The sequence below is a fragment of the Sarcophilus harrisii genome, chromosome 5 (genome assembly GCF_902635505.1).
Source record: "Sarcophilus harrisii chromosome 5, mSarHar1.11, whole genome shotgun sequence".
NCBI classification, from domain to species: Eukaryota; Metazoa; Chordata; class Mammalia; order Dasyuromorphia; family Dasyuridae; genus Sarcophilus; species Sarcophilus harrisii.
In genome coordinates this window covers 215,599,719-215,614,253 of record NC_045430.1, presented here as the reverse complement: position 1 = coordinate 215,614,253, position 14,535 = coordinate 215,599,719, and the positions used below count along the sequence as shown (strand labels likewise).

General features: G+C 34.5%; 1 protein-coding gene across 2 annotated transcripts in view; it reads left to right on the top strand.

Moving 5' to 3' along the window:
- Positions 1-686: 686 nt before the first annotated feature.
- The window catches only part of PITRM1 (pitrilysin metallopeptidase 1), a 42,221-nt gene continuing 28,372 nt past the window's right edge, over positions 687-14,535 (top strand). The window contains exons 1-12 of one of the 2 annotated variants that reach the window (XM_031939624.1): positions 687-725; positions 4,516-4,618; positions 5,480-5,586; positions 6,003-6,154; positions 6,954-7,068; positions 7,145-7,241; positions 9,291-9,451; positions 11,607-11,733; positions 11,994-12,082; positions 12,597-12,725; positions 13,744-13,857; positions 14,120-14,216. In XM_031939624.1, the coding sequence (XP_031795484.1) occupies positions 688-725; positions 4,516-4,618; positions 5,480-5,586; positions 6,003-6,154; positions 6,954-7,068; positions 7,145-7,241; positions 9,291-9,451; positions 11,607-11,733; positions 11,994-12,082; positions 12,597-12,725; positions 13,744-13,857; positions 14,120-14,216 (1,329 nt within the window). In that variant the 5' untranslated portion in view covers position 687. Of the gene's footprint in view, positions 726-4,515; positions 4,619-5,479; positions 5,587-6,002; positions 6,155-6,953; positions 7,069-7,144; positions 7,242-9,290; positions 9,452-11,606; positions 11,734-11,993; positions 12,083-12,596; positions 12,726-13,743; positions 13,858-14,119; positions 14,217-14,535 lie in introns of those variants that run through there. The other variant, XM_031939625.1, reaches the window with a different exon arrangement.

Here is a 14,535-nt window from a genome sequence, read left to right as displayed (position 1 = left end):
ACTCTTCGTGCCCTGCGTGGCTTTGGTCAAACCCCTTCACTTCTGTAGGTCGGCTCAGGACCCGAGCACTCCTGCCAGCGGACTCATTTGCAGCCCAATCTGAGTTAGTGCCTGAGCATCTCGAACAGGGTGCTTTCCGCCAACCAGAGGCGGAGCCGCCAGAGAACGCCCTTCGAGCTCGGCCCAGAGCACGAGGCGGGACTCCGCCCTTTCCAAGCCATCGGTGATCTTAACTCTCGTGCCGCCTCTGGCCAATAGGAAACTCAGTGGGCGGTGTGGGTATGAAGGTTGCCTGCTCTCGCAGCGCCGGGAGACCGGGCGCTGGCTGTCCCTTGGGCCCACGGACGATCGTTGTGCTGCGACTGCTCCGCAGGGTGTCTTTCCGCGCGCAGTCCATGGCGGCCGCGAAAGCCTCTGAACCTGCGGCCGCGAGTAGCGGGAAGGCCGGGCTCCGCCGTCTGGTCACGCAGCCAATCGGCCTGCCTGGGCGCCTGGGCCGGGGCATGGAGAGCGGCAGGGGCGGGAGAAGGAAGTGGGCCGGGGCAGGAGGCCCTGAGGTCCTTCGCGGCCCTGGGAGGTCACGGCGTGAAGCTGCGCTCAGTGTCGGGCTTATCGGAGCTAGACCTGCGGGCCCTTTCAGCCGGCGAGATCCTTCTTTCTTCTTCTGGATCTACAACTGGGCGCAGCATGTGGAGCCGCTGCAAGCTGCTGAACCTGGGCCGCCGGTGAGCGGGAAGGCCGGGTCTCCGCCGTCATCGGTCACGCGGCCCGGCCTGGCCTGGGGCTGGGCGGGGGCTGGAGGCCGGCAGGGCGGCGGGAGAAGGGAAGCCGGGGGCCGGGGCACGGAGGCCCTGGGAGGTCACGGCGGCCCTGGGAGGTCACGGCGCTGAAGCTGCGCCTCAGGATGTTCAGGGCTTATCGAGCTAGACCCGCTGGGCCCTTTCAGCCCGGCGAGATCCTCTCTTTCCTTCTTCTGGATCTACAACTGGGGAAACTGAGGCCCAGAGAGGCCGCTGGTGCGGCCCGATCTCTCCTGATCCCTTCCTGGTGTTGCCCCTTCTCCCACCCCCTGCTGCGGCTGCTGTCCTAGTTATCCTCTGTAGAAGGTTGTTTGCCAGTGGGGGGGGGGGAGGGGGGCGGACCTTATCTTGCCTTGCATCCATTCCTCTGCTTGCGAAATGCAGCGTCAGCGTTGGTCGCTCAGAATCACTCAGATTCTACTGAAGCTGGGGTCTTCCTGCTCCCCATCCATACCGCTGCAAGCTTTAGGTGCCCCCTTCAGGCTGGGCTACTCTGGGATCCCATTTCTGTCATTGGCTCTCTAAGGCAAAATCACGGAGCATCTTTGGGCCTTCCCTATCGGTGAAATGTAGGATTGTGGACTGTTACTCCCATTTTACAGATGAGTTACCTGGGGCTCTGTGCTTGAGAGGTAGGGTTTGAGCCACCCGAGAGATTGTCAAGAGCTTCCTTCCTCATAGTTCTTAAAATATATCTTTACTACCACCACCTAGGGAGATCTTTAAATATTAAAAACAACAAACACCTTCAAGAGAAAGCAGCCTCCCTTTCAGATCTCAGGTCAACTTAACTATATAATCACAAGGGTTATCTCCCCTTTTTCATGAATCCTGATTCTCCCTCTCTTCCTCTTTGTCCAACGGTTATTAATGCAGATTGTAAAGAAGCAGTATGAAAAGTGTCACTCATAAGGATTAAAAATTTTTTTGATTCCATCAGGTAATTATGATTTTATAGAGCACAGAATCCTTAAATAACCTTACCTATCCAGGGTTAGAAGAAGACACCTAAAACTTCCTTAATTCTATTCTTCCTTAAATGGAATTTAAATTTTTTGCCTTACACAAAATTTCTAAGACATTTGAACTTAACAGAATGCATGGGTTTGAATTCTGTTACTGAAGTTACTTAATCTCTCTGGATCTGAGTTTTCTCATCTGTCAAATTTAGAGGGGAAGGTAGATAAGGGATTCTTAACTCTGAGTTCTTTGATTTCAGGGGAGCCCAAGAATTTGGGTAGGAATAATATTTTGAGGGCTGTAATAGAATTTTTTAAAATCCTCAACATGTTATGCATTTAAAAACATTTTTCAGAAAAAAAAAGATTGAGATAGACTTTACCAGGACTGCTGGAGAGGTGTCCATGAAGGGGAACAAAAAAAAAAGTGATCTCTTGGACTAGATGATCCCTAAATTTAATTCCAGCTCCAAATCCTATTATTTTCCCATAGAAAGTCTTATAAATGCAAGGTAGACATGGTGTTTTATAGCTGAGAAAATCCAGAAAAGTATGCCTTTCTCTTCTAAGTATACCTTAAACACTTCTCTCTCATTCTCCCACTCTCTTATTGGTCTGGTCTTGGAGGAAGAGGTAGTCCTTTAATTTCTCAGTACTTGACCCTATCCTGTCCTATTTGCTTTTTGAACTTTTCCCTTTGATTACCTCTTCCAATCTTCAATCATTCTCTGTACTAAGTGCCTAGAGTTGCCCTGTTCTCAAAGGAACTTCATTTCAATCAATTGTTCCCCTCAAGCATTTCACACTCTTTCAATTGTCTAGGAAAAACAAAAACTGTTAACTCTCGTTGTTCTCCACTTTCTCATCTCATCCTTGCACTTTGACTTTCAGCTTTGACTCATCACTCACATGAAACCTGCTCTTTTCATAGCTTACTTATGTTCTAATGGCCAAATTTCTATGGCTTTTCTTCATTCTTAATCCTACAGCACTTTTTAAAAAATCATCCTTTTCTCATAGAAACACTCCTCTTGGGATTTTTCAGTATGGCTTTCTCCCAGTCCTTCTTCTGTCTTTCCCTTCTCAATCTCTTTGATGGCTATCCAAGAAGGACTCTTTCCTTGGATTGGTTCCACTTGGAATTGGTTAGATAATCAGACTAAAAGGTTGATTTATATTGTTAATTTCAACATGGAAGAAGGCTTCTAATATAATATTCAAAGCTTTTGTGCAAGCCCTTTGCTATTTAATATTTTTATTGATATATATAAATATCATGCCCATCACATTTGTAGATGTAAAGGATAACTAAAAGTAATTCCAAGGAGTCCAGAAAGATTTCACCAGGCAAGGGCATTATTTCATAAGATGAAATTTGGTAAGGATAATGAATGTAAAATCTTATACATGGGTTTAAAAAATCCATTTCACAAGTTTAAGATGCCTCCATCTTAACTCTCTATGGTTAAGTAGCAATTCTTAAAAAAAAAATCTCTTCATTGAGGAGCAGCAACCCAGTTTTGTGACTGCCAAACAAATAAAAAATTGCGACAAGTTTTGGCAAAATTATTAGAAGGCAAAGTTTCCAAGAACTCAAAGAGATAGTGAGTAGTTTGATGGGTCTTTAATTCATGTCATATGAAAGTTGGGAAATGTGACAGCTGTTGTCTTCAGGTACTTGAAGGACTGGCATGTAGAGGGAGGATTTCTTTGGCTACAGAGAGCAGAATCAAGAACTATGATGATAAGTTGAAGAGAGGTAGATTTAGGATTGATATCAGGAAAAACTTCATCAAAATAAAAGTATCTACAGAAGGAATGGACTGCCTAGAAAAGCAGTGGCTACTCCCTTCTTGGAGATAATCAAGAAAGGCATGAATGCTTCCTGCCCTGTCCCTCTGGATGACCATTGTCATTTTGTGATCTGAACTTATGATCTTTTGATTGAGAAATATTCTGCTTTTTTTTAATCCCATCTCATTGATCCTTACAAGTATGGTTGTTTCTGTTTCTCCCCAAATGTTAAAAGGCACTTTTTAGTTCCATACCATGGCTTAATTGTTTATGTGATATCTCCACCCATTTATCCGTGGTCTTTCTGCATCAGTGGAATAACATTTTAAAACCATTTCTAGAAGTCTGTTTCATTGCAACATTTGTGATTTTTTTAAAAATTTATTTATTTTTTTTTTGGTAAATTCTCTGGTTGTATGTAATTGACTACTTCAAAGCCCTTTCAAGTCCTTGGATTCTAGGACTTGCTATAAAAAGTTGATCATAATATATTTTGTTAACATACTCAGATTTGTAAATTGGAGATTAAATTTACTCACTCATATTAAAAATATGTTTTCTGTTATATTTTTGGGAGATGAATTGTAGAATAAAGATAAAACTTATACCATAATAACATAAGGATAACCTTAGTTAAATGAAACGTTGAATAAAACATCTTACTTTTATAAAATTAGATGTGTATCACTTTCAGAAATTTAGATCAAAGTGATTTATGAAGATTTTTCAATACTTTTTAAAAATGTTAAGTGATTAGAACTTTTCATGACCTTAACACTGAAAAACTTTCATAAGATGGTAAAATTTTTAGATTTGTGAGTAAAGGGCCGAATTTAAATAATGTGTATTAACTCTTTGAATGTTAACTGTTCACAGCCAATAAAAATTGTTATTCAATTATACCTAGATTACTTCTCTTCAAAACAACTCAATTTTATTTGATTTTTATGTTTGTTATATAGATTTGTAAATTACAAGCCATGGAGGTGGAGAAGTGATACAGCATGTGATAGAGCCCTAGAGTATAAAGTAGGTGACAAAATCCATGGATTTACTATAAATCAGGTATGTTCTTTGTTTTGATATTTCTATGATATACAATGTTGAAGTATAGGTAAAAGGATTGTGGAAATTTATTTTAACAATTAGAATTTGTGAATAAGAGGATAGACCTTTTTTTCTTTCAAAATAGTGTGCTGATGACCTCAATTTACTTTACTTGGGGTATTGTTTTCCTTTATAGTCTTATGAAGGATGAGACTCATCAATTGATGCAAAAACTTTTACTGTAAGAATTTTACTGTAAAAATTTCGCTCTCTCTCTTTTAGATTAAAAAATATTCTATGTCAGTTTAATGCAACTTGTTCCATGGGGATGTTCTTAAATTTTGGTTTGGCCTAATGTCCAATTTTAGGAAAATAAAATTTAAAACAAAATTGTGATTTAATTTGAAAAAATAAAAGTAATAACTAAAGATACTATTAAATACCTAAGCTGTGTAAATGTAGATGTATTTTCTATGGTGTTCAGTAAATCTTTAGAACTTTGAAACCCCAGAGATATTAATAGATACAATACAAACCTATGTCAGATTGCTTGCTGTCTTGGAGAGAGAGGAGGGGAGAAAAAAAAATTGGACTCAAAACTTATAAAAGTGAATGTTGAAAACTATCTTTACTGTAATTGGGAAAAAATATTATTAAGTCAGGGAGAAAATACTATTAAGTGGGGGGGGAAATAAATTTATAAATAAAAATTACCAGGAATAATGACTGCAGAGCATTTCAGTCATAGAAAAATCAATTATTAAGTTAGTTTTACAGTATTATCTGATAGTTTAAATTTTTTTTTAAAAAAATGACATATTTGAAGTTTGTCAGGTGTTGTCAATTGAAATGATATTTATATATTTCTTTCTAATGCAGATCACACCTATTCCTGATCTATTCTTAGTTGCTGTGAAACTCAATCATGACAACACAGGTGCTAAATATTTACATGTGGCAAGAGAAGATGCCAATAATTTATTTAGGTAGGCTATAAAATTTAAACACATTCTTGAGATGTTTTTGTTTCCCCCAGAAATACTAAGTATACATTAGTAAAAGATATAAAATAACATTTTTATAAATTTCTTTCCTTATTAGTTACCATTTGCCATAGTACATAACAAAATGCTTTTCCACTAGATTATAAACTCCCTGAAAGTGGCGATGGGGCCACATTTATCTTTGTCTTACCCTTAACAGTTAGTATAGTGCTTTGTTACGTAGTCTAGTTCAAGATATGTGTGCTGTTTGAAGTCAGTTGAAAGGAATGATGCAAAATGGTTATTTGCATAGCATTTTAAAGAGAAGCAAATTTTGGGTGATTTTATTTTGACATGTGTATGAATTGTTTTCTTTGTAGTTTTAGATCTTAAAGTTATTGGGTATTTTCCCCCATTAGTGTACAGTTTCGTACTACTCCAATGGACAGCACTGGTGTTCCACATATTCTTGAGCATACTGTTCTTTGTGGCTCTCAGAAGTATCCCTGCAGAGATCCTTTCTTCAAAATGCTAAACAGATCATTAGCCACTTTTATGAATGCATTTACAGGTGAGTACAATCTAACTTTTGAGATTATCACATTTGTAATTGCTTAAATGGGTTTGACTTTGAAGATATATCCATAGAAGTTGGTTTTCCTCTTCTGAACTCTTAGTCTTCATTATTAGAAGATTGTAATTAGATGGATTTAAAAGATTTTTAATGAACTTGGGATGCGAGTGTAATAGGAGTTATTTTGTAAATTCAATCTTGTTTTAATAATCAGATGTTGATATAGAAATATGGAAACCAAAGTTTCAGAATCTCAGAAACATAGCCATGAATTTCACCAAGAAATTTGTAAATATTTTTAATAATTTAAAGTTCAAAATATGTTTAAGGATATTTTTATTATAAACTAGAAAATACAAGCTAAAGAGATGTCTATTCAGAAACAATACCTTCCCTCCTCCAAATTTGACTTCAGTTAATTATCAGAATATTGAATAGCTTTATTAGAGATATGTCACCCACTTTTGTCATTCATGAAAGACATGAGAAAAGATGTGAATGTTGTCAATTGACCATCAAGTGGATTTCTTATCAAAGAATCAAATGATTCTGAATAGTATCTTAATTTCTCCAAGGGAACTTGGAAAATATATATAGCTGAAATGGAACTAAACAAGTTGGACTCCTTTAGCAAGCAGAACAGCATCACTTAGATGTAAGCATTTCTTAATTATAAAATTGAAAATATAAAATTGAATTCCTAGTTAAATGCTGAGGAAAAATTGAGTTGAAAATGTGTTATTTTCTTAGGGATTTATTGTAACAAAAAAAAATCTTTCTTGTCATTTGTACCCAGCTAGTGATTACACATTATATCCCTTTTCAACACAAAATAATAAGGATTTTCAGAATCTCCTCTCAGTATATCTGGATGCAGTCTTCTTTCCATGTTTGAGGGAACTGGACTTCTGGTATGTAATACTTACTCATATTCATTATAAATGATATCAGTTAAAATCAGTGGTCTTATAATTATTTATTATTTAGGCAAGAAGGTTGGAGACTAGAACATGAGGATCCAAGTAACCCCCAAACACAACTTGTCTTTAAAGGAGTCGTTTTTAATGAAATGAAAGGAGCATTTGTAAGTTTTTCCTTTGTAATTTATATTAAGAGAGATACCCTAGCTATTTGAATAAGACAAATTTATTTGGTTTTGGTTTGAAAATTATTGCCTAGTTCTTTTTTTTTTTTTTTTTTTTTTTACTAATAAAGATCTTAACCTAAAATAACTATATATATATATTCAGTACAATTAATAGGTAGTAAAAATCTGGCACAGTAGAAACATATTGCTTATGACAAGTCTGATTTTTTTTTTTTCTTTTCTTTAAAATCCAAAGGAGAAAGACACTACTTTTGGCTATGGAAATTAGGGAAGGCTACATGAATTTTAGGCAGGATTATAATAGGTGGAAGAAAACTTTACATAAGTAGGGAATGATACAAACACAGATACAATAGTAGGAAACTTGGAAATAGTTTGGTTTGGTTGGAACCTAGGGTATATGGAGAGGAGTCTCATGAGCTAATACTAGAAAGGAATATTGGCATCAAATTATAGTGGGGCATAAATGAGACCAAAAGAGTATGGACTTTATTAGGTAAGCATTGAAAAGCAATTAAATTTTTTGATCAGTAGTAATTGATGTAATCAGATCTGTACCCTGAGAGTATCCATAAAATAGAATTGGAAAAGGTCTTAAAGATCATCTGTTTCGAGTCCCAAGAGAGTTAAGTATCTTAAGTGACGTTGATAAATAAGTAGCAAGGCTGAAGCTAGGCAAGCTCAATGCAAATCCATGCTCCTTCTTGTATGTTGTGCTCGACCACCTTTTTGTAATGGCATGTAGAAGTAAAGTTGAGAGAAAGAAGGATCAGTGAAGGTGTTTGTGGTAGAGAGTAAACAATGATGTTATTAACTTTGGTGGTAATCATAGGAATAGAAAGGAGAGGATAGTGACAAAAGGTTATGAAGGACTCTCAAACTTTCCCAACTTATTGTATGTTTGAGAAGCAGAGTGAAGAAATCAGAGATTAGGTGTGACTGGGAAAGTCATGATGATATGGTCAGTGATAGAGAAATCAGAAGGACATGGTGCTTTGATGAAGAATTAGACTTTGGGACCTGAGTGTGAGGTGGTGGCAAGATTTGTAGAAGGAAATAAGCAGAAGAAGTTATGAAATTAAGCCTGGAATTTGTCAGGGCTGATGATACAGATTTGAAGGTTATCTACATAAAGGATATAGTTGAAACTATAAGAGATGGTAGAGAAAGAAGAGAATAAAAGATAGAATAAATGTTGGGCTTTATTTTGGGGAGTGGTTCCTCCTCCTCTTACACCAAGGAACCTCACAGTTATTGCAAAGAGCCCAGTAATTTATCCATACATATCAAGGAGTCATTTTGATTTTAATTATAGCTCCAACAAAGTAGGCAGTTTGACTTACTGTTTTTCAATTGTGTATGTAGTTGCTTTTATAATAGGCAACATTTAAAAGAGTTATTGAAAGTATGGTAGTTCTTAACAAAAATATTCTCAATAAACAAATACTGTTAATACAAGATCTGTTGTGTGGGGTTCTGTTGATTTATTACATTAAACCAGAGTATTCATACCTAAAAGATTGGAACCATTGATGAATGTGCAGAAGACAAAGCAAAAAGAAGTAGGCGTATAACTAGAAAAATTGATAAAGGAGAAGGGTATCAAGAATGGGAGTGATCAAATGTGTCCAATATTGGTCCTAGAAGTTTGGATTAGAATACATTGTAGGATCATTAGTAAATTTTGATTTTCGTTTTTCAGGTGTAGTTCATACATTCTTGAATCCCTTTCTTATGACAGGCTTACCTTCTGTTGTACCTTGTAGGAATCTATATTATTTTCTCTATTATTCTTGCTCTTTAACTTCTATTTCAGTTATTTTTTTCTTGCCTGATCACTGGAACTACATGCTATAAATTTTTATACATACAAACACACACACACACACACACACACACACACACATATATATGTATATGTATATATTAGAATAAATTTTAATTTAAACAAATGTTATATTTGCATGTCATAACATATTGTTTGTTTGTTATGCTAAATTGTAATTTTTATGTTTTCATTTCAAGACAGATAATGAGAGGATATTCTCGCAGTCCCTTCAAAATCAACTCCTTCCTGATCATACTTACTCAGTTGTGTCTGGTGGTAATCCATTAAACATCCCTGATCTTTCATGGGAACAACTTAAACAATTCCATGCTACTCATTACCATCCAAGTAATGCTAGGTAATAGTCTTTTAGTCCTTAGAATTGAATTTTTATTTTTATTTTTTTTTTTTTACTTTTGGTTCCTTATTTACTTTCATAGACACATATAATAATAATTTAGTAATAGAATATATTCTGATGGAATTACACTTGAATTCATGAAATGTTCCATATTTTTTATTTCTTTTGGCCTTTTATTTGATGTCAGTAAAACACTGAATTAAAAAATGGATGTTCTGGGGCAGCTAGGTGGCACAGCGGGTAGAGCACCGGCCCTGAAATCAGGAGGACTTGGTTCAAATCTGGTCTCAGACACTTAGTTGTGTAACCCTGGGAAAGTCACTTAACCCCAATTGTCCCAGCAAAAAGTAAATAAATAAATGAAAAGTAGATGTTCCATTGAGTAAGGGGTGGGGAGAGAAGGAATTCCTTAACTTTGAAGTTTCTGCTTAATGATCATCAGCATCTTTTAAACATAGATTATTATTCATGCTTTTTGGATACCAAGAGACTTGAAAATAGTGAATCTTGGAAATAATGTGTAATTTTTGAGAAGTTTCTAGATTTTAACATTAAATGCTATTGTAACATCTTTTTAGAAATTCTTTGAGATCTGTTTTTAATATTGTTAATTTTTAAAATTTATATTTAATATATTAGAACTTGAACTGCTCTGATGTTTATATATATATATATATATATATAAAAGAATTATAGATATAGATATTAATATGATACAGAGCTTGTGAATTTAAAAATCTTTGCTTAATAGTCAAGTCTGGTTGAATGGGTAGGGGGAGAGTATTAATATTAAGGGTTGTTAATAAGGATTTTTTCAATTTGGAGTTATAGGGTGGGGGGGCAGTTATTTTCCAGCAGAATTAAATAATCATAGAAATTGAGATAAGCAAAAGACTATTGAAGTTCCTGCTTTTTAAAAATTTTATATTGCTAATTTTGCATTTAACCTCATTTTTTCAGCTTTTTTTTTCTTCAAGTTTTTACAAACTATTTTCTAATATTACTAGTTTCCTTTAGTCATTTCAGCTAAAGATTTTTTTTTTTTTTTAATTTAATAGCCTTTTATTTACAGGATTTATACATGGGTAACTTTACAGCATTAACAATCGCCAAACCTCTTGTTCCAGTTTTTCACCTCTTACCCCCAGATGGCAGGATGACCAGTAGATGTTAAATATATTAAAATATAACTTAGATACACAATAAGTACACATGACCAAAACATTATTTTGCTGTACAAAAAGAATCAGACTCTGAATTATTGTACAATTAGCTTGTGAAGGAAATCAAAAATGCATGTGTGCATAAATATAGGGATTGGGAATTTAATGTAATGGTTTTAGTCATCTCCCAGAGTTATTTTTCTGGGCATAGCTAGCTCAGTTCATTACTGCTCCATTAGAAATGATTTGGTTGATCTCGTGTGAGGATGGCCTGATCCATCAGAACTGGTCATCATCTAGTATTGTTGTTGAAGTATATAATGATCTCCTGGTCCTGCTCATTTCACTCAGCATCAGTTCGTGTAAGTCTCTCCAGGCCTTTCTGAAATCATCCTGTTGGTCATTTCTTACAGAACAGTAATATTCCATAATTTTCATATACCACAATTTATTCAGCCATTCTCCAACTGATGGACATCCATTCAGTTTCCAGTTTCTAGCCACTACAAAAGGGCTGCCACAAGCATTCGTGCACATACAGGTCCCTTTCCTTCTTTTATAATCTCTTTGGGATATAATCCAGTAGTAACACTGCTGGATCAAAGGGTATGCACAGTTTGATAACTTTTTGAGCATAGTTCCAAACTACTCTCCAAAATGGTTGGACCTGCTTCACAACTCCACCAACAATGCATCAATGTCCCAGTTTTCCGCATCCCTCCAACAATCATCATTATTTTTTCCTGTCATCTTAGCCAATCTGACAGGTGTGTAGTGGTATCTTAGAGTTGTCTTAATTTGCATTTCTCTGATTAATAATGACTTGGAGCATCTAAAGATTATTTTTAACTGAATCATTTTGAGCTAGGAATATCTTTGAGAGCTATAAATATATATATATATATATGTATCTTTGAAAAAAAACTATCATTATTTAGTTCTAGGTGATCAAGCTAAATGAAAATAAGCCAATTCTTCTTAATATTCAGGTTCTTTACTTATGGCAACCTTCCATTGGAACAGCATTTGAGGCAAATTCATGAAGAAGCTCTAAATAAATTTCAGAGAATTGAGCCTAATACTTCAGTGCCAGCCCAGAAGCTTTGGGATACACCTGTAAGTATTTGATCTATAATATATTATTATAGCTTCTGTTATATGTACTGATTAAGATTGGCTTCTTTTTTTTTTTTTTTTTTTTTATGATGGGTTCAAAAACAAGCCCCCATGTAGTTAAGATTGTTTTATTTCACAGAGAAAAATGAAAAATTCACTTAAAATATAGAGAAGGGCATCTTTTATTGAGAATCATTTTATTGATATTGATTACTTGTATTAATTTTTTTTTTTTTTGTTGTTGTTAAAAATATTTTCAGAGGGAATACCATGTGACATGTGGTCCAGATAAATTTGCAACAGACCCAAATAAACAAACAACTATTGGGGTCAGTTTCCTTTTGCCAGAGTAAGTATACTAAGTAAGTACTAAATTGTGTTTTTTAAAATTTGAAAAATTTAAGAAAAATAGACATATAAGGAATTTTGGTTTTATCTACAAATTAAAAGTTAATAAGGAAATTTTCATACTTCAATTTTTAGAAAAGGGAAAATGAAATGTTAATAGTAAAGTATATATTAGAAACTTTTACTAAGGATGGTTAAAAACAAAAACATTAGAAAATATTTGATACTGTCAAAAATGAATATTATTTTTACTTTCTTAATATATTTGTAGTCTGGTCATTAAAGAGAAGGGACATAATGCTTGTTCTAGAGGAGATGTGGGAAAAGAATTTTACTCTGCCATGTACAACTTGGTGCTCCGTTGTAAAAATTTTATGGAATGATGAAAGGCACAAAGAAACACAGCGTCATAGGTGTAGAGTTTAGAAGGGTTGCTGTAGGCCATCTGGTCCAACTCTCATTTTACATAAGAATAAACATTATAGTTAAATTGCTGAATTATCTTATCAATATAGTATTACAGATATATTTGAATCCTTCACCCTGAATCTTTTGTCTTCACTACTGATTGATGGACCTAATTCTCCATTTTATAAAGCATTGATTGAATCTGGTCTTGGCACAGACTTTTCTCCAGATGTTGGGTAAGTGTTACTGCTGAATTTTTTTTTAATTAATAAAAATGAAATTTCTTTTCTTCTTCTCACTCCCATCATCACTGAAAAAAAAAAATAAAGGAAAAAACAAGCTTCTTGTAAGTATGCATTTGCATAAAGCAAAATAGTTTCCTTTTTTTGGCTGTGTCCAAAAAATACATGGTACTTTTTTTTTTCCTGAATTTGTCACCTCTGCCTAGAGGTGAGTAGCATGCTTTTTTTTTTTTTTTTAATCATCATCATTTAATGGAAGTGTGATTGGCCATTGCATTGATCAGTTTTTAAATCTTTTAACATTATCTATTTTTATAGTGTTATTATTGTATAAATCATTTTAGCTTAGTCCATTTCACACTTCATCTTCATTCAACTTTTCTTAAGTTTCACTGAAAGCAACCCTTTCATTGTTTCTTATGGTATGATAATTTTACATTGTATTCCTATGCTTTGATAGGTTCAGCTCTCAGTTGTTTTGAATCTGTTTATTTTCTAATTCTTTGCTATTATAAAATTAGCTGTTAGAAATTTTTGTCTTTTTCCCTTCACTTTGAGGCATAATTCTAGGCAGTTCTCCAAAAGTTATCTGTTGCTTTAAAAAAAAAAAAGGTGCAAAGTGGTTTTGATGGGGCAGTTTTCATTCCTTGGGAGTTTACAATACAAATGGAAGTCATAGATCCTTTGCCTATTTTTCATATATTACATTAAGTAGAGAACATGTTTATATTTCAGTCTTTTGTGCAATTTAGCTATTCTTTTTCTTTAGATTTGTATTTTTTGAAGTTTCATGAATTACATTAGACATTTTAAATAATGGCTGATGTATCCACAAAAGAACTTAACATTTTTTAGCAGTGGTCACTTTAATTGATCCATGAAGAATTTAAAGACTTTGATTTGGACCGTTTTGCAGGTTTTTTTTCTTTTAAAACATTAATAAGTTAATTTTGAAAGTTTTCATTTATAAAACTGTTCAGATTCTGGCATTTTCAGCATGTTTGTATTTTAGGTATAATGGCTATACAAGAGAGGCTTTCTTTAGTGTGGGCCTACAGGGGATTGCTGACAAGAACATGGAAACAGTCAAACAGATTATTACTAAAACAATTGACGAAGTTATTGAGTAAGTAACATTGAATTGTTAAGAATTTTGAACACGATTTTTCCAGGCACATAGTTTAAAAAGTTCTAGTCATTGATCTAAATTAGAAAAGATGATCCTTTTTCTTTCTTTCTTTTTTTTAATTTCTTCATCCTGTAACTGATACTTAGCTCATCCTTAATAATCTTATGTATTATGTCTCAGTTGATTATAGTATTGACAGTTCATTTGTTCCATAATTCTTTGAGGTTTCATTTATTCTTTTTATGCTTTTGTCCTTTAGGAAAGGGTTTGAAGATGATCGAGTTGAAGCTTTACTACACAAAATTGAAATCCAAATGAAGCATCAATCAACTAGTTTTGGACTTGCCCTGTCATCAGTTAGTGATTACTTAATTTTGTTTCCCCTAGGGTATTAGAAAGTTCAAATATTTGTAGAAATATTTAATTATAGTCCATATTTTGTCTCCATTGTTTGTTTGCCTTAGTTAACCATTTTCAGGTAAAATTTTCCTATTTAAACACAATTGGCTCTTTTGAGATGCTTTTTTTCCCCTAAAAAGTAAATTTCTACATTTAATTAATGAAAGAGAAGTTTTAAGTTGATATTAATGTCATTTTTAAGTGAAATTTGCTATTTTTTTAGGCAGTATGCTAGTGTTCACCTTAATATGGTATATCAGTGCTATATTATGAAGG